At 40.5% G+C, this 18,690-nt stretch overlaps 1 protein-coding gene across 1 annotated transcript in view; it reads left to right on the top strand.

Moving 5' to 3' along the window:
* The window catches only part of cntnap2a (contactin associated protein 2a), a 316,263-nt gene that overhangs the window by 146,048 nt on the left and 151,525 nt on the right, over positions 1–18,690 (top strand). Inside the window, exon 3 of the mRNA XM_084340352.1 lies at positions 2,728–2,921. Coding sequence (XP_084196478.1) covers positions 2,728–2,921 — 194 coding nt within the window. The remainder of the gene's footprint in view (positions 1–2,727; positions 2,922–18,690) is intronic.

Genomic DNA, 18,690 nt, shown 5'->3' with positions numbered 1-18,690 from the left:
AAATCCTTATTCTGCTAACATCCGCGCCTCTATAATGTACCACTGTTATGGAAGAATGTACAGTAATGGCCCCATACATTGCACATATATTCTAACCATGTATCTCTCTCTTTCCTCTGTTGTTCTGAGCTCCATCCATAACTTTTCCAATCTTTGCCCTCTGTTCCATGTCATTTGGACCCACCTGCAATCTAACTCTCCATTGACTGTCGAATGGGTTCCGTTTATTTTTTCTCCCAAGTTTCTCATTCCTTTCCCCTCTGCTCTGTTTCTCCTCCCCTCTTCACTTTTGGCCTCATCTATCACCGTCTTTACCATAACTACATTGCTCCCTGTCTGTCCTGTTTTTTTCATCCCATACGCATGCTATCTCATCTCTGGCCTCCCCAGTTACAGAGCCATAAAATCCTCTCTCATCACTCCCTCTTCTCCTCACCTCATTCATCTCTCACACTCTCCCTCGTTTCCATTTTTCTGCATCCTCTCTCTTGTCACCCCCTCAAAACGCACTTTCACGTGATTCTGTCCGACAGCCTATCCCTTGATCTTGTTTGTGCTGTCACACTTCCTTGGTCATTGTCCGCTCTGCTTGTTTTCTTAATCTTTATTTTCTACTATCTGTTTACTTATCACAATCACCCCGCCCCTTCCAAACCCGATTCCTCAACCCTTCCTCCTCCCTCTCCTCCTTTTGATAGTGTTTTATCCCCCCAAGGGAATGGCTTTGCTGCAACGGGTTTTTGAGGTATTGACGTTTCCACTGATACTGGCCTGGTTATCTGTCAGGGCCGGGTCTGGAGTGTAATGGCTCTGTAATTGGATAAGATATAGGATTTTTGTCGTGGAGAGATACATCGCAAACTGCCTCACCCTCTATTTTATTATAAGACTATCATCTCTCATGCCTCCTCCACTACACTTGGTGCTCTTCTCCGACTCTCTCGTACTTTCTTGATCTGACTCTCTCCCTTTCTCTTACTTTGTCCCCATGTTTCTGTCTTCTCTCGCTCCCTGTCATTTTTAAATCAGTCACTCTCCTTCACTTGTGCTTTCAAGCCCGTCACATTCTTATCTGTATTTGTGTCCTTTAGAAAAAAAAATCCATCACAGAGAATCAAAGGAGACGGCCATGACATGGCCAGTTCGCAGTCCATCCACCACCCACTCTTCCCGATAATCATTTCACAGTAGCATTCTGTCACAGGCTCGGCTGTTTATTGCACTGATACATCTTCAGTGCGTGTGTGTGCGTGTGTATGTGCACGTGTGTGTGTGTGTGTGTGTGTGTGTGTGTGTGTGTGTGTGTGTGTGTGTGTGTGTGTGCGCGCGGGTGTGTGTGTGTGTGCGCGGGTGTGTGTGTGTGTGAATGCAAAAGTGTGCACTACTCTCTTCATGTGTTTTATTCTCTGTCTGCTTTTTTCAAGATTTCTCAGACTGGTTTGACTGCTCGGCAGTTGCCTCCATACAATTCTGGCATCACGCCTGTGTTTTTTTTCTTAGATTTTAATAGCAGATGAAATCAGGTCAGTGGGATCCTGCCCAGCGTCTTTCTTTGCCTTCTGCCTAGCAGTTGCCATGCTCTTTTGTTTCTGCCTCATTTACCCTGAGGCTCATTTAACCTGCAAGGTCCAGGGGAGTGTGGCCCTGCCTCAGGTAGACACCTGGAGGTGTGAAGTGGGGGCAACCTTTGGAGGACACATGAGTGTCTGTCTGAAAATATAGACAGAGCCATGAGGTTTCAGGCTAGCACAAGGACACAGACTGCCACTGAGTGGATTACGAGATAAACACAACCATCTATTCCAACAGTCAACACTGTAGCCATGGGAAAATATTATTGAAACGCTCTTCTTTGATGCTTTCAGAGATGGTTATTTTCTTCAAAGCAATTTTTCACCCTGGAAAAATGTTTTTAAACTTTGTTGCACCTACCCTGTAAAGGAGATCATAAAACTTCAACTTGATATATACCTTCCATACCCTATTCAAATGGTTAAAAGGATGGTCAGATATTTTCACTTAGTAGTCTACACTGTTCTTATTGTCCATTTTTGGGACTTGTGAAAAAAAAGCTACACAAATGTGTGCCCTGAAAATGAGAATGCACATTCCACAGGAGGGACATTCCACTTCAATCTGCACTTAAGGATGTACATATACCCAGAGCTTTGCTGGAAATAAGTGGAGATAACCATATGTAACTGTCAGTATGAAGAGGATCGAATCACAGGATCCATCCTGAAATGTCATACACACTAATGCCACTCCTCTGTAAGTCGAGGTTTCTGCTGTGTTGTAGAGTGGGTAATTATTATTGTGAAGAAGAAGAGTGTGATCGTCATTCTTGTGAAACAACTTTATAGTCAGCAGGCTTCAGCCCTGTATGCAAAGCTATTAATAAAAAACATCACATCTCCGGTGCTATTACAGAAGCAAATGTCCCACTGATATCTGCTGGACACTGACCATTAACAATGGGACAGACTATAACTCCACATTCCCATGTAAAATATCATTAGGATGTACCGTGCTGCCTCTGTGCTTGTGGGCAGCAGCAACTCAGCCATATGTGCAACAGGCAGTTTTTGCCTTTTAGAAATACAAACAGAAGAAAAAATGTGTGGCAAGCCATAAAATCCACTGGATAGATACTGTTGAAGGGATGTAAGAAATTTGAAAACAACCTTTGACACCTCGATCATTCTAAAAATGTCACTAACTCTGCAGGTGCAGGTGGATGGTCACCTCTGGACAGCGACCATTACCAGTGGCTACAGGTGGACCTGGGTTCCAGAAAGCAAGTGAGCGCCATAGCAACGCAGGGTCGCTACAGCAGCTCTGATTGGACAACGCGGTACCGTCTCCTCTACAGCGACACAGGAAGGAACTGGAAACCATATCACCAAGACGGCAACATTTGGGTCAGTGAGCAAAAAATGTGTGTGTCTGTGTGTGTAGGTGTATGTATGTGTGTATATAAGCCATTGCCACAGGCTATCAGATACTAAAACTAGTATCTAAAAACAGTAAGACCATCAAAGACAGAGCTCTACAGTTGGCTTATTTTTTATTTTTGTTGGGTGATAATTGTAGATAACCATATCTCAATTTAATTATTTTTTAGTGTGTGGGAGGAAAACTCCACCACAGCGCAGGGTTCATTAATATTCATCAATTAATTAGCTCAGTTTTTACTTGATATAACATCTCAACCAAAGACCTTATTCAAGCATTGATGGCTTCTAGGTGTAAAATACAATGAGTCGTTTTTTCTTTTTCTAGAATTTGTATTGATGTGATCTGTCTCTTTCTTTATTGTATATGTCACTTATTCCAAACGAACAGACTTCTGTGACCTCACTGTAGGCAAGCACTTGAGTGGAACCTCTGACAATTAGCTAGCTATTATATTATTATTGTAATTAGCTAATATGTGAATGGCCCACACTATACACTATTGCTGTATAGTGAAGGGCTACAGGTGATGTTCTTTTAGCTAGAGGAAGAAAGAAGAGATGAATAACCCTTTCCTGACTGACCAAGCTACTGTCGTCAGCAGAAATATATAACATGAAGTAAAGGGGAGGCGCTGTTTGCATGTCTATTTCCACCGGCAGTGTTAGATAGGATATGTCAGGTTTCTTTTGTGCCCAGATCATCTGATTCTCATCTGCCATAAGGATCTCTGCAGAGGCGTTGGCACAGTGTTGAATCCACAGGGTATAATCTCCTGTAAAAGACCATCAGGTCCGTGTACTTCACTTTATTAGTCAGGTGCAGTGCACATTCATTAACATCAGTATGATGTAAAAGTATCAGCTTAAGTGAAAAGGCTGAAAGAAACAATCAAGACAAAACAAATTGAGAAACAGACTTCCCATAGAAGTATGCAGCACAAATGAAAAAGAAACCTCATAATGCCATTACACATCTCCTGCAATATCATGCATCGACCTAATGTTTACTTACAAATATATCACTTAGATTAGTTAGAGTGCTGTGTTGTGTGATAGTGATTCAATTAAAAACAGATGGAATAAACAGAAGCTGACCCCAAGACAAATCAAAAAGAAATCAAGCAGTTACATGTCATCAGTGCAGAAGATTATTTTTTACTAATCTGGCTGATTTACTCAAGGCTCAGAGATTCAAGGCTGTTCAGTTATTGGCTGCCATCTTTTGAAAGTTGTAGTTCTGTTAACATTGAATTAGTTGGTTTTTGTTTTCAGTATCAGGAAGAAATGAAGCTTGTAAAATAATCATGAACATTTTAAGCATAAACTAGCAAGTACATTTCCTGCTAGTGTTCTTAATTGAAAGTGTAGCCCAATGCTTGCCTTCTCAGCAACGCATCCTCTTGGGCTTGTTAAAAACCACATCGTACAGTCAGTTCACAACATGAACAATCTACTGTATAACTAACGAAGCCTAAGCAAGTGTTTCCTGACAGGTTTAAATTCAGAGCAGTTTCTTTTAACTTACTATGTCCTTACATTTTAAAACACTACAAACTGGGTGGAAATATCCAGCATGTGAAGTTGAGTAATCTTGTTTAACAGTCACAGAATTAAAAGCTCTAGTTAGTGTGTGTTTTCATAAACATGAACGCGTAGCTATACGTTTTTGTCTGTGGGTATCGAGCTCTACATTCAGCCCGTAATGGCTTCATCATTATTCTCTCTTTATGTACTGCTAGGATTGGTTGTACTGACAATTATGGATCTATTGGAGTTGAAAGTAAATTAAGTTGTTGTTTTTGTGTGCTACATCATAATTGTTTGCCCATTATTATTTATTCAGAAGTGTTTTCCTTCTGCCATTAACCCTGATTCATTGCCTAATATTTTGGCAAAATACTACAAAACACATTCATCTCTTGGATGTTTTTGTAACTATAGCCAACTTCTTTTCCATTTTGCCTGGGAAGTATGACATATATATTGCTTTTTAATTTATCGCCAGTGTAATTTTAAATATTGGTTATGTAAACAAAGTACAGAGCCAATAATTTTAAGCCGGACATACACCATCAATAACCCCCCAGTGCAGTAACAAGCAAAACTGGAGCTATTTGTTTCTCTCAGTCTCTTGTCTTATTTAGAGGAGACTTTGGGACACACACATACATGCACACACGCATTAACTTACGCTACAGATGTGCCTCTGTACAAGTATAGACCTTTTTTGTGACTGTGTGTGTGTGTGTGTGTGTGTGTGTGTGTGTGTGTGTGTGTGTGTGTGTGTGTGTGTAAGTGGTGATAATATTGGAGCTATCAGTGCTATTGATCAAAGGGACGGGTGGGGACGGGTGGTGATGATGGGGCGCTTAAGCCAACTTAATGTTTCTCACACACACACGCACACACTGCCACCATCAGACCCTGTTTCAGCCCATTCAATCACATTCGGCTCAATCCCATTCACTGCAAGATGAGGTTCACACAGCGATCCCCAGAGAGAAAACCACCTGTCCTGCACTCTTATGCATGAAGGTTCTATTCAGGAACATTTTGCCACCAATCACCGCCCGCCGTTACTCCACACTGATCACTTAACTCTTTCACTGTCAAACTGAGGCAACCACTTTCAGTCAAAGCAACAGTGTCAATGCTAGCTTAGCTGTCTTGACTCTGGTTCACTAGGGAGGATAATTGGTAAAGTCCTGGCAATTGCAGTATTGGATTTGGGAAAAATGTTGTTTAATGCCTCACTAATGTACTACTGAGGAGTCACAATGACATTGATGAATTGCTATGATAATTAAAATGCCAAGTGCAAGAGGATAATGCCTAAGAGGCTGTCAATACTGGCAAACTTGAATTAATCAGTTACAATAATCATTCTGATGGATAACATTCATTGGCTGTCATGGAAGATGCAACATTTTTTTAAGCATAGACAATATTTTTTTACCTCTTATTTAACGATTATTGTAAATGAAGAGTGGAGGTTTGACCTTTAGTGCGCTGCAGAGCAAAATGTTGATCAGCAGGTCCATATTGGTTAAATAGTGTTTTACCAGGATGCACAAAAATGCCTTGCAAACACATTTGACCCACAGTGGTGGCTTGATACGTAGTCCTGCTATGCTACAAAGGTTGGCAATAGCTGTCAGTAATGCGTTGTGAAAAGTATGCCAAAAGAGAATGAGAGGATGACGAGCAGATGCAAAGAATTATGGTAAACATCTCTCAAAAAAGGCTTCACAAATGTTTTTGGAGATACCAAGGGAATTAAATATGTTTGTTTGACCATAATGATACATGTAATATCATCTCATGTGTAATACTGAAGACACTTTGTTTAGAATGATAAGTCTACAGGGTACTTTTTAATACAACAATTCGTATTTTATATTGCCCAATTTCCCTCTTACAATGATCTCAATGAAAAATGTAATTATTTATGCACCTCCCTAAAACCTTCCCTCATAAAAAAGAGGCAGTTGCAAGAAATACAACATAACAAGTACTTCGAAAAATTGGAGTACTCAATGACGGGTAACTATTTGTCATCAAATTGTATGTCTTGGAACCCTTTCAAGTGATCAGCTTAATGTCATTAGTAACTTTTAGTGTCGCTGTTTGATTTCCGCAGTAACAGCATCATGATTTAATGTCCGTCTCAGTGGGAACTTTGAAAGTTAAATGTGGTTTGTAGTAAATTATGTGAAAGCACAGAAACAAAAAGAACACTATCTGTCTGACGGCACATTAAAACTCAATTAATGCAAACATTTTAAGTCATGTTTTACTTACCACACACTTGTTTACCATAACTCTTGTTCAGATAATGCCAGCAGGCCCCGTCTCACACTGTTTATTCATGTGGAGCTTGAAGCTGCACGTACACCAGGTCAGTTGACAGTAATGTATGTATCCAATAAACTAGCACAGACAAGGTCGCAAATCTTAAGCTGATATAGGATCAAAAGGGGACTTGGTAATAATGGGTTCTCACTGGGCCAATGACAAATAGCCCTATATGTTATTTTTGGTCTTAGGACAATTCTTAAATATGGCAACTCAAAACTGCCTACTGGTTTCTCTTACTGTAATATATTATTGTGTGTGTTCAGAAAAGAAGTCATTTTCATGTTCCAGTCATGTTTGCCTCTACCCAGAATGAGGTGTGTAGACAGCATAGGGTTGGATTGCATCCACTTTCTGCATGTGTGTTGGTGTCACAGATTAGATGCTTCCATAAATTCTACAGGATAGGAGAAATAGTGCATGACTTAAAAAGTGCTTAATGTATGATGATGTCCTATGCAGCGAATCGATTACAGTATTCAGGAGTAGATGTTGCTAATACTCACCAAGATATCTTGGCACTTAACAGCAGGTCCCTCAATAGGGGGAAAAACACCAGATATAAAATGAATCTTCAACCGTAAATCAACATCACAGAGAAAAAGGATCTTTGAGATTAACAGTGGCATAGGACCAAAATAATTTTTCAAGCCTCTATGCTTGGAAACACATTACTGACCCTGTTATCTTGTCAGCTGGCCTGTGAGCCATTTTGGCCCACACTCAAACAAACCAGGGCATAAGGCATAAGTGAATTATAGTTTCCCATAACCCTGACAGGCCTACTTATCTAACACATATACTTAAGTATCACTTATTTGAATCTTCACATGTAAGATCAACTCTTTCCCAGTGTCCTCTAGTCTAGACTGTGAAGAGGATGTTCACCACTGCAGAGAGGGTCATTTCTACTCTGTTGAAAGTATTATTATTATTGTTGTTATTACGATTTTCAAAACCCGGACCTAATGGCTAGGAGAAACCGAGAAAAAGACCACACCACAAGTTCATACAACAACCAGAATGCCACATTTTAAATGATGCTCTGGTAGCAATCGCCTTCTTCATACACTGTTGTGTCTAATGCCACAGCTCTATATTTGACCTCATAACAGTAACCTCAAATATGTGATTCCAACATCACATTATAAGACTAGTTTACTTCCAAATTCACTGGTATTTTAGTGCCAACTTTCCCTTTTTGGGAAGAATGAGGAAGTCCAACTTGTAATTCAAAGCAGGTTTCTTCAGTTCTGAAATATATATTAAAATGCAGCTATAGAGTCTCCTAAAACAGAAACATACTTACTTCCTATCTCTGGTTTTCACTTTTAAAAGCCTGGAGCATAATTTATTAATCAGTGATAGTTCAGTCAGTCCTGAAAAAAAAGGCAACAAAAGAAATTAAAGTACGGTGCAGACCTTTTGAACTTAACTGATTTTTCCGAGATTTAAAGCGTCCTCCACGTTTCTGCATCTGATTAAATTCAAGACATGAAGTGCCTCATACATTTACATCTAGGCATCTGGCTGACACTTATATTCAGAGGGGCTTACATCAGGAAAGCCAGAAAGTTAAGTGTACAATAATGTAAGAAACAAGAAAGACAAGGACGAGGAAAAATAATAAAATGTTAAGACTAATAAAACTAAAAAAGGGAGCTCAAAATCTCTTTCATATATGTATAAAAGTGCTCATAAAAGAGAGGATAAAAGATGCAGGAAACTGTTCTGCAATTTAAACAAGTCTCAGGCTATAGTCTTGTGGCAATTTAATAGAAGATTAAGAGCAAATATGATTAAAAAGTCTTTATAATGATAAGGTATTCTTCGTTTCTGCCTTTATTAGACAGTGACAGTGTAAGAGTCAGACAAGATAGAAGGAGAGGGGTATGAGAAGACGGGTATGGCATGCAATTGAAGTCCCCTGTGATGATATTAATATATATATGTAATGTGTATAAAAATGTATATATATATATATATATATATATATATATATATACATAATATATACATGCGTAAGTTAACTACGTTACTCAGTCAAAATAACTCACCGTTGACTTTTGGTTTCACATGGGACAAGAACAGCAGCCTGATGGGTGTCCTGTGTGTGTCCTTAGTTTGTTTGACCCAATCATCCATCATGTCCACCTCCCTATGCATACTTAATTACGCTTTATACCATGTTGCCTGAATTTCTTCGCTGCTGTAATAATTACTACGGCCACTAAAGGTCGCCACCTAACAATAAACGTAAATACGGGTTGTAATAATCTGCTTGCACAGTCGACCTATAGGATCATTTTTCTGATGATGACAAGCTTATTTTAGCATAAATTACACCCACACCATTGCACCTACAATGCAGTACTGAGTTCCCTCCCCAGACAGCTTAACGACCATTCACACCTGGGCTCACCTAGCACTAACAACCCACGTGAAGGCTGGTTAAGTCAACGACCCACAAGCAGCCCTAATGACTCTGAAACTCAGAGCTCACATGTGTCCTTAACGATTCTGTAAGGACATACCCACACAGAGTTTAAAATACTGCAACTCCCCTCCAGTTAGTTAGAACTGAAGAAGCTTCTGGTATGAGAGGTAAAACGTCTTCAAGAAACTGAAACACGTCCACTTACGATACAGCACTTAGAATTACATTTGCATTACACTTTCTTGAAATAGGTACATAGCTCCATCATTTCGAAATCTTCTGGGAAGGCCTGGCCTTTTACCTCACTTAAACATTTAGCTGGCAAACCTGCACCTGCTTGCTTAATGTCAGCTTGTAATTGAATGATCTGGAGGGGTGCTCCAGATCTCAGCCAGATTGCAACTACTGTAGAGTCTCTTCATATGTACTATGCATTGACATGTTCTTGTGTAAATCATTGAAAGTGTCATATCACAATGATATCTTTAAGCTTCACTTATAATTGGTCTGGCATGACTAAGACATGGGCCGTTTTCATGTTCCTTCTGAAACATAACTCATGTTTGTGTGAGTGGAAGGGACAATGAAGTGTCAGCTTTGCTGTGATAATATCAGAAGTACAGTAATAGACAAGCATCCTTTGTTTAACAGAAATATTTGGCTAACTTCTTTGCTCTAATTATAGCTGCACAACCCAGCCTGTAACCACATGTCAAGTGCAACTGCTGTTAAGAAAAGCCTCAGATGTTAGAATAATTATAGCTTGTCATTTACTCATTTGGAAATCAATTTTCCCAGCCCAATATTCCACCCAAACCTCCTGCTATGTTGTGAAGATGACCACATGCACAGCATTAGTGGTTCTATCTAAGTAGTGCTTCACATCAATGACACTGTCCTTGTTGTCATAATAAATGCACTATAAAAGGAACAATTTCTTCAAATGTTAAGTGATTGCTTTTGCCAGTAACACAAGAGACACAAACAGCCATTGTTGTTCTGTCAAAGCAGACTTGAATGCCCATTTTCTCTGTGATTACTAATTGGTCCAAAGATAAGCATCCATTTCAAGAAGAGGAATCTATACTACACATACTACGTAATGAGTCAAGTCGCAGATGGAGATGATCCATAGCTACCACCCGAACAGCAACTGGTGCCAGCTGATGAAATGGATTGGAGGGGGGATCAAAGGAGATTCATTTACATCAGAGGAGGTGCACTCATTTGATATTAATGTTAGATCTTTAAGACATTTAGCATTCAGTTTGAAGTGTGTATAATTAGATATTATCCCCTTGTTTTGATCCTGACTCATATTGACCAACCCCACATGAATTGCTAAAACCAGACACCCACATGCATGCAAAACAAGTTTATGCACACGCATATTCACTCACACATATTGACTCCTGCTGTCAGTTTGCCATTGTAAAGGACTTATTACTTACATCCAGCCAAAAAGGTCCAAAATGTTTGAATTCAAGTAATCATACCACAGAGGAATATATTGCTTGCAGCATGGATATGACTTTTCTGGCTTTTTTTTTTTTTCATCTACACTGATAAAACGTCCCCTCCAACTTTCAGCTCTGTATCTTGATGTGCCACAGTGACTTCACAGGGCTTGAACATCAGTCTGTTTAATGTCACTTTACTCCATTGCAGATAAGAGTTGTATGGAAATTAAAAATTGCTGAGTGTGAATAAGGAGGCTGATGAATTGAAATAGATAGAGAGGACTCTTCCCAGTGGGTCATGGAAATCTCCTATGATACAACTTGAGTGCCTGCCTTGAAATTTTAATGGTACTGTCAGGAACATGAACATTGTACTTGTGTGACAGTGGATGAGACATGGCACTGGAAAGTTTAGACAAATTATACCTTTGCCATGCCATGGATTGCACTGTGTCTCTGTGATTAATGACAGTGTTATCAAAATGTTTGTAGTAACCATTTTATATCAACAGTGCACAGGTGATGCCCCAATAACCACTTAAAATAGATTTTTTTTAATTCTGTCTCCAAGATCGTTGGTGATGAGTGGCGTCTGTCTGACTAATTTTGCCGAACAGATCTTGTCTCTTTCCTAATGGTTCTCGTGGGTCTTCCAGGTAATGTCAGAGCTTTGAGTGAGTAGGCGGCGTGATGCGCGAGGAGGAGTCAGACATGAATGAGTGTGAAAATGCTGGCCCCCTGAAAATAGTGTCAAAAACACACACACACACTCATATAATGAGTTTGCGAAGTGTTAGCAGGCGCAGACACATATATACACACAGACACACACACAGACACACACACACACACAAACACAAACATAGCAACTTAGCTCCATGTGTTTGTGTGAAGTTTTAATAGCAGAGCCAGGGAGGCAGTCTTCACTCCATCAGCGCTTGTTCCTGGTGAGCAAAGGGGAGAGAAGGTGCCAGTGTCCACGGCCTGAGTAATGGGCTCTTAAAGCTCTATTCTGTGTGTGTTCAGTGTTTGTGTGTGTGTGTGCACATCCGTGCGTGCATGCATGAGTGGGTGCGTGTAAAATTGAATTCAGTGCAGGGGAATATTTTGCACACCAATGATAATTTTAAAGTTATTAGAAATACCAATGATTGTATGATGCTAAAATGTTCCTTGAGTTTGAAAGCACTTTATTCCTTGTTTCATTATGCCGCAGTAATTAGCCAAAATGGAAGCCCATAGAAATTTTTTAGAATAAAATGTTCAGGAAGTGTTTCTCATTTTTCTGCTAATAATGTATGTGAAGCAAAGAAAGGATTTCTGTTCCCTTTGTCGCCAGCTCTTTGGGAGCTCCTTGTAGCAGGTGAGAGTAGTTAATGAGAGACTGAACTGAGGAGCAACGCTCCGACACATGGTTGTAATAGCCGATACAAAAGGATGTAATAATGTGCCAGCTCCAATAAAATAACATAAAGTACATTGGAAGCACCTTGCTTGTGCATGTAAAAATATGTATTAAATCCTTTATGGAGCAGGAATCAACAAAAGCACAAAGCATAAGCCAGATATAAGCCAGTAAATGATGGTAATGAAGCATGCAGATATGCAGTTTGTGTGTTCTTCATCAAATAGCATTAAAGAGTAATGGAGTAGTACCCAAGAAATGAGGAAAAGAAGCAGGAACAAAGGAGAAATGATGTGAGCTTTCCAATGGTATAGACCACAATCAGTGATATTTAAAGCTGCTAGATACATGCATAGAAAACTGAGGAAGAACATTACATAATGAACATTACTTACACTAGTAATTAGAAGAAATAACGCATTTTATGGAACAACAAGGAGCCGTCAGGAGAGGGGAAGGCAGACAGTCAAAACCCAAATCTAAACTATACGGACAAACAAATGATAGCCGATTCACAAAAAAATGACTCAAAAAAAAGCATTACGGTATATAGCACAGATCAAGTTCCTCATTCAGCCTGTCTGGAGCTGTAGAACCAGATCAAAAACCCATTTCATTTCTGCCTGCAGCAGAACTTGGTTGTGGTCTCCACCCCTAGTGGGAGACTTGATTGACTGTGTAGCCTAGAATTTTAATTCTGTGTGAAAGTGTCAAGAAGTGGTTGGCCAGAGGACATGAAGAATCTTACCCATTGAGGCATCTTTTCTTGTTCAACAAGTTTCCAACTGCTGTATTTTACCGACATATAGTTGCAGGTAAGGGACCTGATTAACATGAACCCACCCATGGGAGGCACAAGGTGTCAGATATCACCCTTTTTGGATTCATAAACTCCTTTAGTATGTTTGAAAGAGGGCAGACGAAGCCATGCCCACACAGTGGTGCTAACTCCTCTCATAAGTGGTTTGTAGGGGAAGACATGAATTGATCACAGCAGTTGGTGTTACACCCAAAAGTTACAAAGGGATTCTGGAAACATCATGTAATTGCTACACAGGCCAGTGGCTGCACTAAAAGCCATGTACTTGCTATTATTCTATAAAATAAGCCTGTGTCGTAGGCATTCACACACATACACAATCGCTGTGACTTTACACTTATTGATGAAAACGGAAGGCTATTCTATTCTACTCTCTAATTGGAAGACATTTTATTTCTGCATTGTAACACTCAGAAATCCATATAATTTCCTGTATCCTCCTGTATCTAACAGTTTAAAGATTCTTAACTTTTATTAAGCATTACTACAGTTTGTCCTGTTTTCTGTGGCACATACCAACACAAACACAACCACCCACAGGGCTTCACAGAAACACAAATTTCTCTATGGTCCCTCTGTTTTGTCCTGAACACTTGTCGATAAAAACAAAAGACCAGACCAGGCCAGACTGATTTCCCTTGTCTCTGTTAGCAAGGAACACACAGTGGCACTGATTCTGGGCTGCTCTAAAAACGGTTCCAGCAGCAACAAGCAAACCAGAAAATAGCTTCCACTTGTTGTTTCTCAGTATCTGGAGATCTGTTCTCTGGAAAGGCCTGTCTCTGGCTGTCAAAACAGAGACACACACACACAAACAGACACACAAACAGAAACAGCAGATACATATTCAGGAAATGAAAACATGCAGCCAGGAATAAGAATAAGTAATTGACTAAGGTGTAAGAAGGGGGGACAGCAGCTGAACAACTAGATAATGGGCGTATATGTACTTGTTTGTGTATGTGTATGTGTGTGTGAATGCCAGGATGGGTTTATGGATACAAGCATGCCAACATGCGTGTGTATGTTGTTTACTAGTGATGGGTGTTTGTGTGTGAGGCGGAGCAGACCACAGGGGTCTTTGTTGACCAGCTGTAGTAAAGTGATTGGCTTGTTCTGCCTTGAATGACAGCAGCCGTGGTGCTCCAAATGCCCAACAAGGACTGGCTGGCTCTAAGCTTTTCTCATTATTTTTTGTTTTTCAAGTCAAGTTTCCCCTCATTGCTTTTTTTCTCCACTGATCTCATGGATTGCTAAAATCATGTGACAGCTCTGCACTGTTTTGATTCTCATTCAAGGTTTTCCTCGCTAACTTTTAGCTTTTAAAATGCAGCACGCTCAGTATTTAATATTCTTAAACATTATGCATATCCCCACTGGAGTACAAAACAGAAGTAAATATTTTGCGGTTTGTATCTGCTAAGGATTCCCAAGTGGAAGTTATATGTTTTTAAAGTTTTTTTTATATGTTTCTGCTGTTCAAAGTAGTTTGACATACATTGCATGAATATACATCAAGGGAGAGGAACACACAAATCCATAAAAGCATGTGCAAATATATAGAGACATACACCTAGTAAAAACTGAAAGTTGCCTCAGGCACTTTGTGGCCTCTGTTGCCGCAAATTGCCTCAGTTCTTGATTAAACAAAACGTCAAAGTGTCTAAGCTCTTAAGTTGCCTCACACTTGCACACACATACACCAAAATAAATGGTAACACTTACCCGCTATACGAAGTGACACACAAGCACACACACACATACAAATTCCTAATTACTCATTGGTTTGCTGGTTAATGATTTGACTTTAGAGGAGAGGGAATTAAATGGTTGACTAGGCAGACTTTTGCGAGGTGTTCAGCATACACAACTTTTTCTTCATCTTCCTCCTACTCCACCTCTCTTCCCTATCCCGCCTTCTGCACTCCACTCTGCATAGTAATGCCTTTGAATTGAGCTGTTCATTCAGCCAAGCACAGATAAGTGCCGAATAGCGGGATGAACACAATAGAGAAATAAAAGAAGGAAGCTGAAAAATCAGGATGGGGGGATGGAGCTTTTAGGTGGAGATGAAAAATGGTTATTTTTTCTCTCTCTCTCTCTCCCTCTCTTGCACTCTCACTCACACACACACACACACACACACACCTTGACAAGGGTAAGAAGAGAAAAGTGTCAAATGGACAAAAAGAAATAAAGTCTTCTGCACGCAGTCAGCCAAATCCTCGGTAGATATACAGTATTCACAGTTTTTTATTATTACTTTAACTATGAAATGAGCTTACTGGTGATATCAGGTTTTACCGTTGCAGAAGGGTTTAAATGGCAAGGTGGTGTGTGGGCGTTTGTGTGTGTGTGTATGTGCTTCTAAGCATATGTGTGCATGCAAATTGATACATTTGTGCTTTCTGTGCTTCAAATCCTGAGCCAGGACCGCAGGCATTTTGGAAACAGAATAGTGAAGGACAAACATGTGATGGAGAGCATAGGATGTGAAGGAGGATTTAGAAGATTTGACAGGAAAAGAGAAAAGAGGGATGAAAGAAAATCTAAAAGATGGACCAACAACTCCACAGGGTGGTGCTAGCCCCAGCGATTAAAGGAATATTTCAGCTTTGAGGAGACTTTTAACTAGTTTTTCTTCTTTCAGATGCTTTTTTATGTCTTGGCATGTAGTTTTAAGGTGTATTAAACTATGAATTTACTTACTCAACTCATAGATTAAGTAGCAGTTACTTTTTAAAGGTACCATATTCTGCTCATTTTTAAGATCATGCATTCATTTTGGGGGTCTACTAGAAAATGTTTACATGCTTAAATTCTAAAACATTTTACTTTTTCTCAAACTGTCCATTGCTGCAGCACCTCAATTCACTCTCTGTCTGAATGCTCCTATTAAGTGCCTGTCTCTTTAAGGACCTCCTCCTGAAAAGCCCAGTCTGCCCTGATTGGTCAGCTCTCAAAGGCCTGAGCAGGGACCCGCCCACTGTGTTTCTACATCTGCTGGTGTTTTTGCAGTCACAACCATGCTGGGGCTGTGGCTGAGGGCGGTGACTGTAAAGTTGTGACATGACAACCTTACTGAAGTAGTGATGGCTTGTTTGAAGGCACAGTTTGTGAATACAAGCTGTGTGCATTTCTCCATGGATTAAGCATTATGATTCTTTGTCAGTAGTTATATAGTACCTAGACCTGCTTTATGATAAAGAAATACAGGAAATCTCATAGTACAGATTGAAGAAGAAAGAAGCCTCAACATTGAGGTGTACAGAAAACCTACACACACAGATCTATACTTGCTGTTCTGACTCACATCACCCACTGGGGCACAAGCTGGGGGTCATCAGAACCCTAAAACATCAGGCTGAGACCGTGCCCACCAAGTCAGAGGGGAAGGAGAAGGAACAGAAGCACATCAGGGGAGAAGGAACAGAAGCACATCAGGGGAGCACTTAAAGCCTGTGGATACCCAAACTGGACCTTTGTCAAAACCTCTAAAAGATCCAGAGCAGACAGAGAGGAGGAGACGGAAAAACGTAACAACATCATCATTCCTTATGTTGCGGGAATATCTGAGAAACTCAGGAGGATCTTCAATAAACAGCATATCCCGGTTCACTTCAAATCTACCAACACGCTGAGGCAGAAACTTGTCCACCAGGACAAAACACCCAGGCATAAACAGAGTAATGTAGTTTATGCTGTTCAATGCAGCCAGGACTGCAGATTTGTACATTGGGGAGACAAAACAACCTCTCCATAAACAAATGGCACAACACAGGAGGGCCAACTCCTCAGGTCAAGACTCTGCTGTCCACTTACATCTGAAGGAGAAAATTCATTCCTTTGAGGACATCTTGGCAAGAGAAGACAGATAGTATGAAAGAGGAGTAAAAGAATCCATCTTCCCTTCCCAGACAGCTTAACAACCATTCACACCTGAGCTCACCTAGCCCTAGAAACCCACATGAAGGCCGGTTCTGTCAACGACCCACAAGTTAGAACTGAAGAAGCCTCTTGGATGAGAGGTGAAACGTCTTCAAGAAACTGAAACATGTCCAGTTGCCTCCGATACAGCACTTATAATTACCATGACCTGGATTACTGAGAACCTTCATCAACAACTTTATTATTTTCCATTTCTTTTCAGTTTTCTGTCGTTCTTTGGTTAGGTTTAGGGAACAAGAACAATTGGTTAGGTTTTCGAAAAGATGCTTTGTGTAATGGTTGTAGTTAAAACAGGTGGACCCAAAAGTTGACGCCAAACAGGGAGTTAATGAAAAGGTCAATTTATTGATCACAAAGAAATCGCTGGCAGCTAGAGGTGGTGAGATCGAGCACAGGCAGGGTGGTGCAGGTGGAGACTCACGATTACGTAGGTGGCTGGCTCAGGCAATCAGGGTTGTGTGGGGTGGCAGAGGTGCGGGAGGCTGGGTGGTGAGTGGTTGAGGGATAAAGGTGCTGGCGAGTGAAGCATAAAGAAAGCTTCTAAATACATATACTGTAGAGACACTGAGAGCAATCAAGTACCACTGGAGCTGGTCACAATAATCTGGCAGCATGCAGAGGGAAGGTCTGGGTATAAGAGCAGGTGCTGATTACATCCAATGCACTGCGGGTGTGTGGATCGGCACAGCTGCAACCAGCAGAAAAGCCACGCCAAGCCTCACCAACTCTGAAACGTAAAGTACAAAAACACACCACAAACCAGGCCACCACAAAGCCGAATTATTACACTTTTTTGTTTTAGAATTGACCATTTCATAAAAGTAAACATGAGTGTTAAAGAATAACTTCTCCCATGGTTGTATTTTTCTGGTCTTTTCCCTCGAGACACAAAGCCATGACATTACAAAACGTGGTCAGTTGCAATGATGATCCTGGAGCAATGTTAGATATGATGTTCCAGGAACAACACCAACACAGGGATATCAGAGCATGATTGAGCAGAGTGACACTGTGCAGGAAGTCAGTCAAAGGGTACCTGAGATCCTAGTACTATTTGTCATCTAAAGACAATACAATATGTGTTTGCTTTTGGCCTGTGGCCAACCATAACGTTTCTTTGAAAAGGTCTTACAGTGTATTTTCATACCCTTGAAAAGCATTTATGAGTTTATTTAACTTGGGATATGAAGGAAAAAATCAAAATCCCCACAAAACCAAGTGATCCTATGTGCAAAAATACAATGAAAACATGACAAATGTCTTCCATTTACTAAATACAACATGAAGGGTAACCCTGTACTAAGTAGATTTTGTACTATGTGATTTATTTATGGCAGTTACATGTATAAAGTAGTATGAGTGTTCGTGGGAGTTGCAGCCATCTCCATCAAAAACAGCACAGCTGCCCTTGAGCAAGTCACTTAACCCAGATCTTCAGGACCTGTGCACCTGTAGAGAGTAGAAGCTGCAGCTAAAGTAGACTGAAGGGCTCCCCAATGAGTCATGTGGAGCTGTGTGAATGTGAAGCGGGGCGCTAATAAAAAAGCTTGTGGTTGTTTGTGCACCCAGTTAACCTTTTCTAGATGAATAAAGATTAAAAGTGAAGGAAAGGCACTGAGGAGATGGAAGCACTGTTCACCTCATGTCCACTCCCTAGCCAGCGTGGAAGTTCAGTGGCTCTGAGCTTAGTGTGAACTCTTGACCATCTCCTCTTTTGCAGATAGCATATCTTCAGGGGTACATACTCGGGTCACAGAGAAGTCAGCTCAAAGCAGACTGTCTGAGGAGAGCTTTTCTCTCCCTACGCT

Source organism: Pagrus pagrus (assembly GCF_965226575.1).
Source record: "Pagrus pagrus genome assembly, chromosome: 20".
NCBI classification, from domain to species: Eukaryota; Metazoa; Chordata; class Actinopteri; order Spariformes; family Sparidae; genus Pagrus; species Pagrus pagrus.
This window is presented reverse-complemented; position numbering and strand designations above follow the sequence as displayed.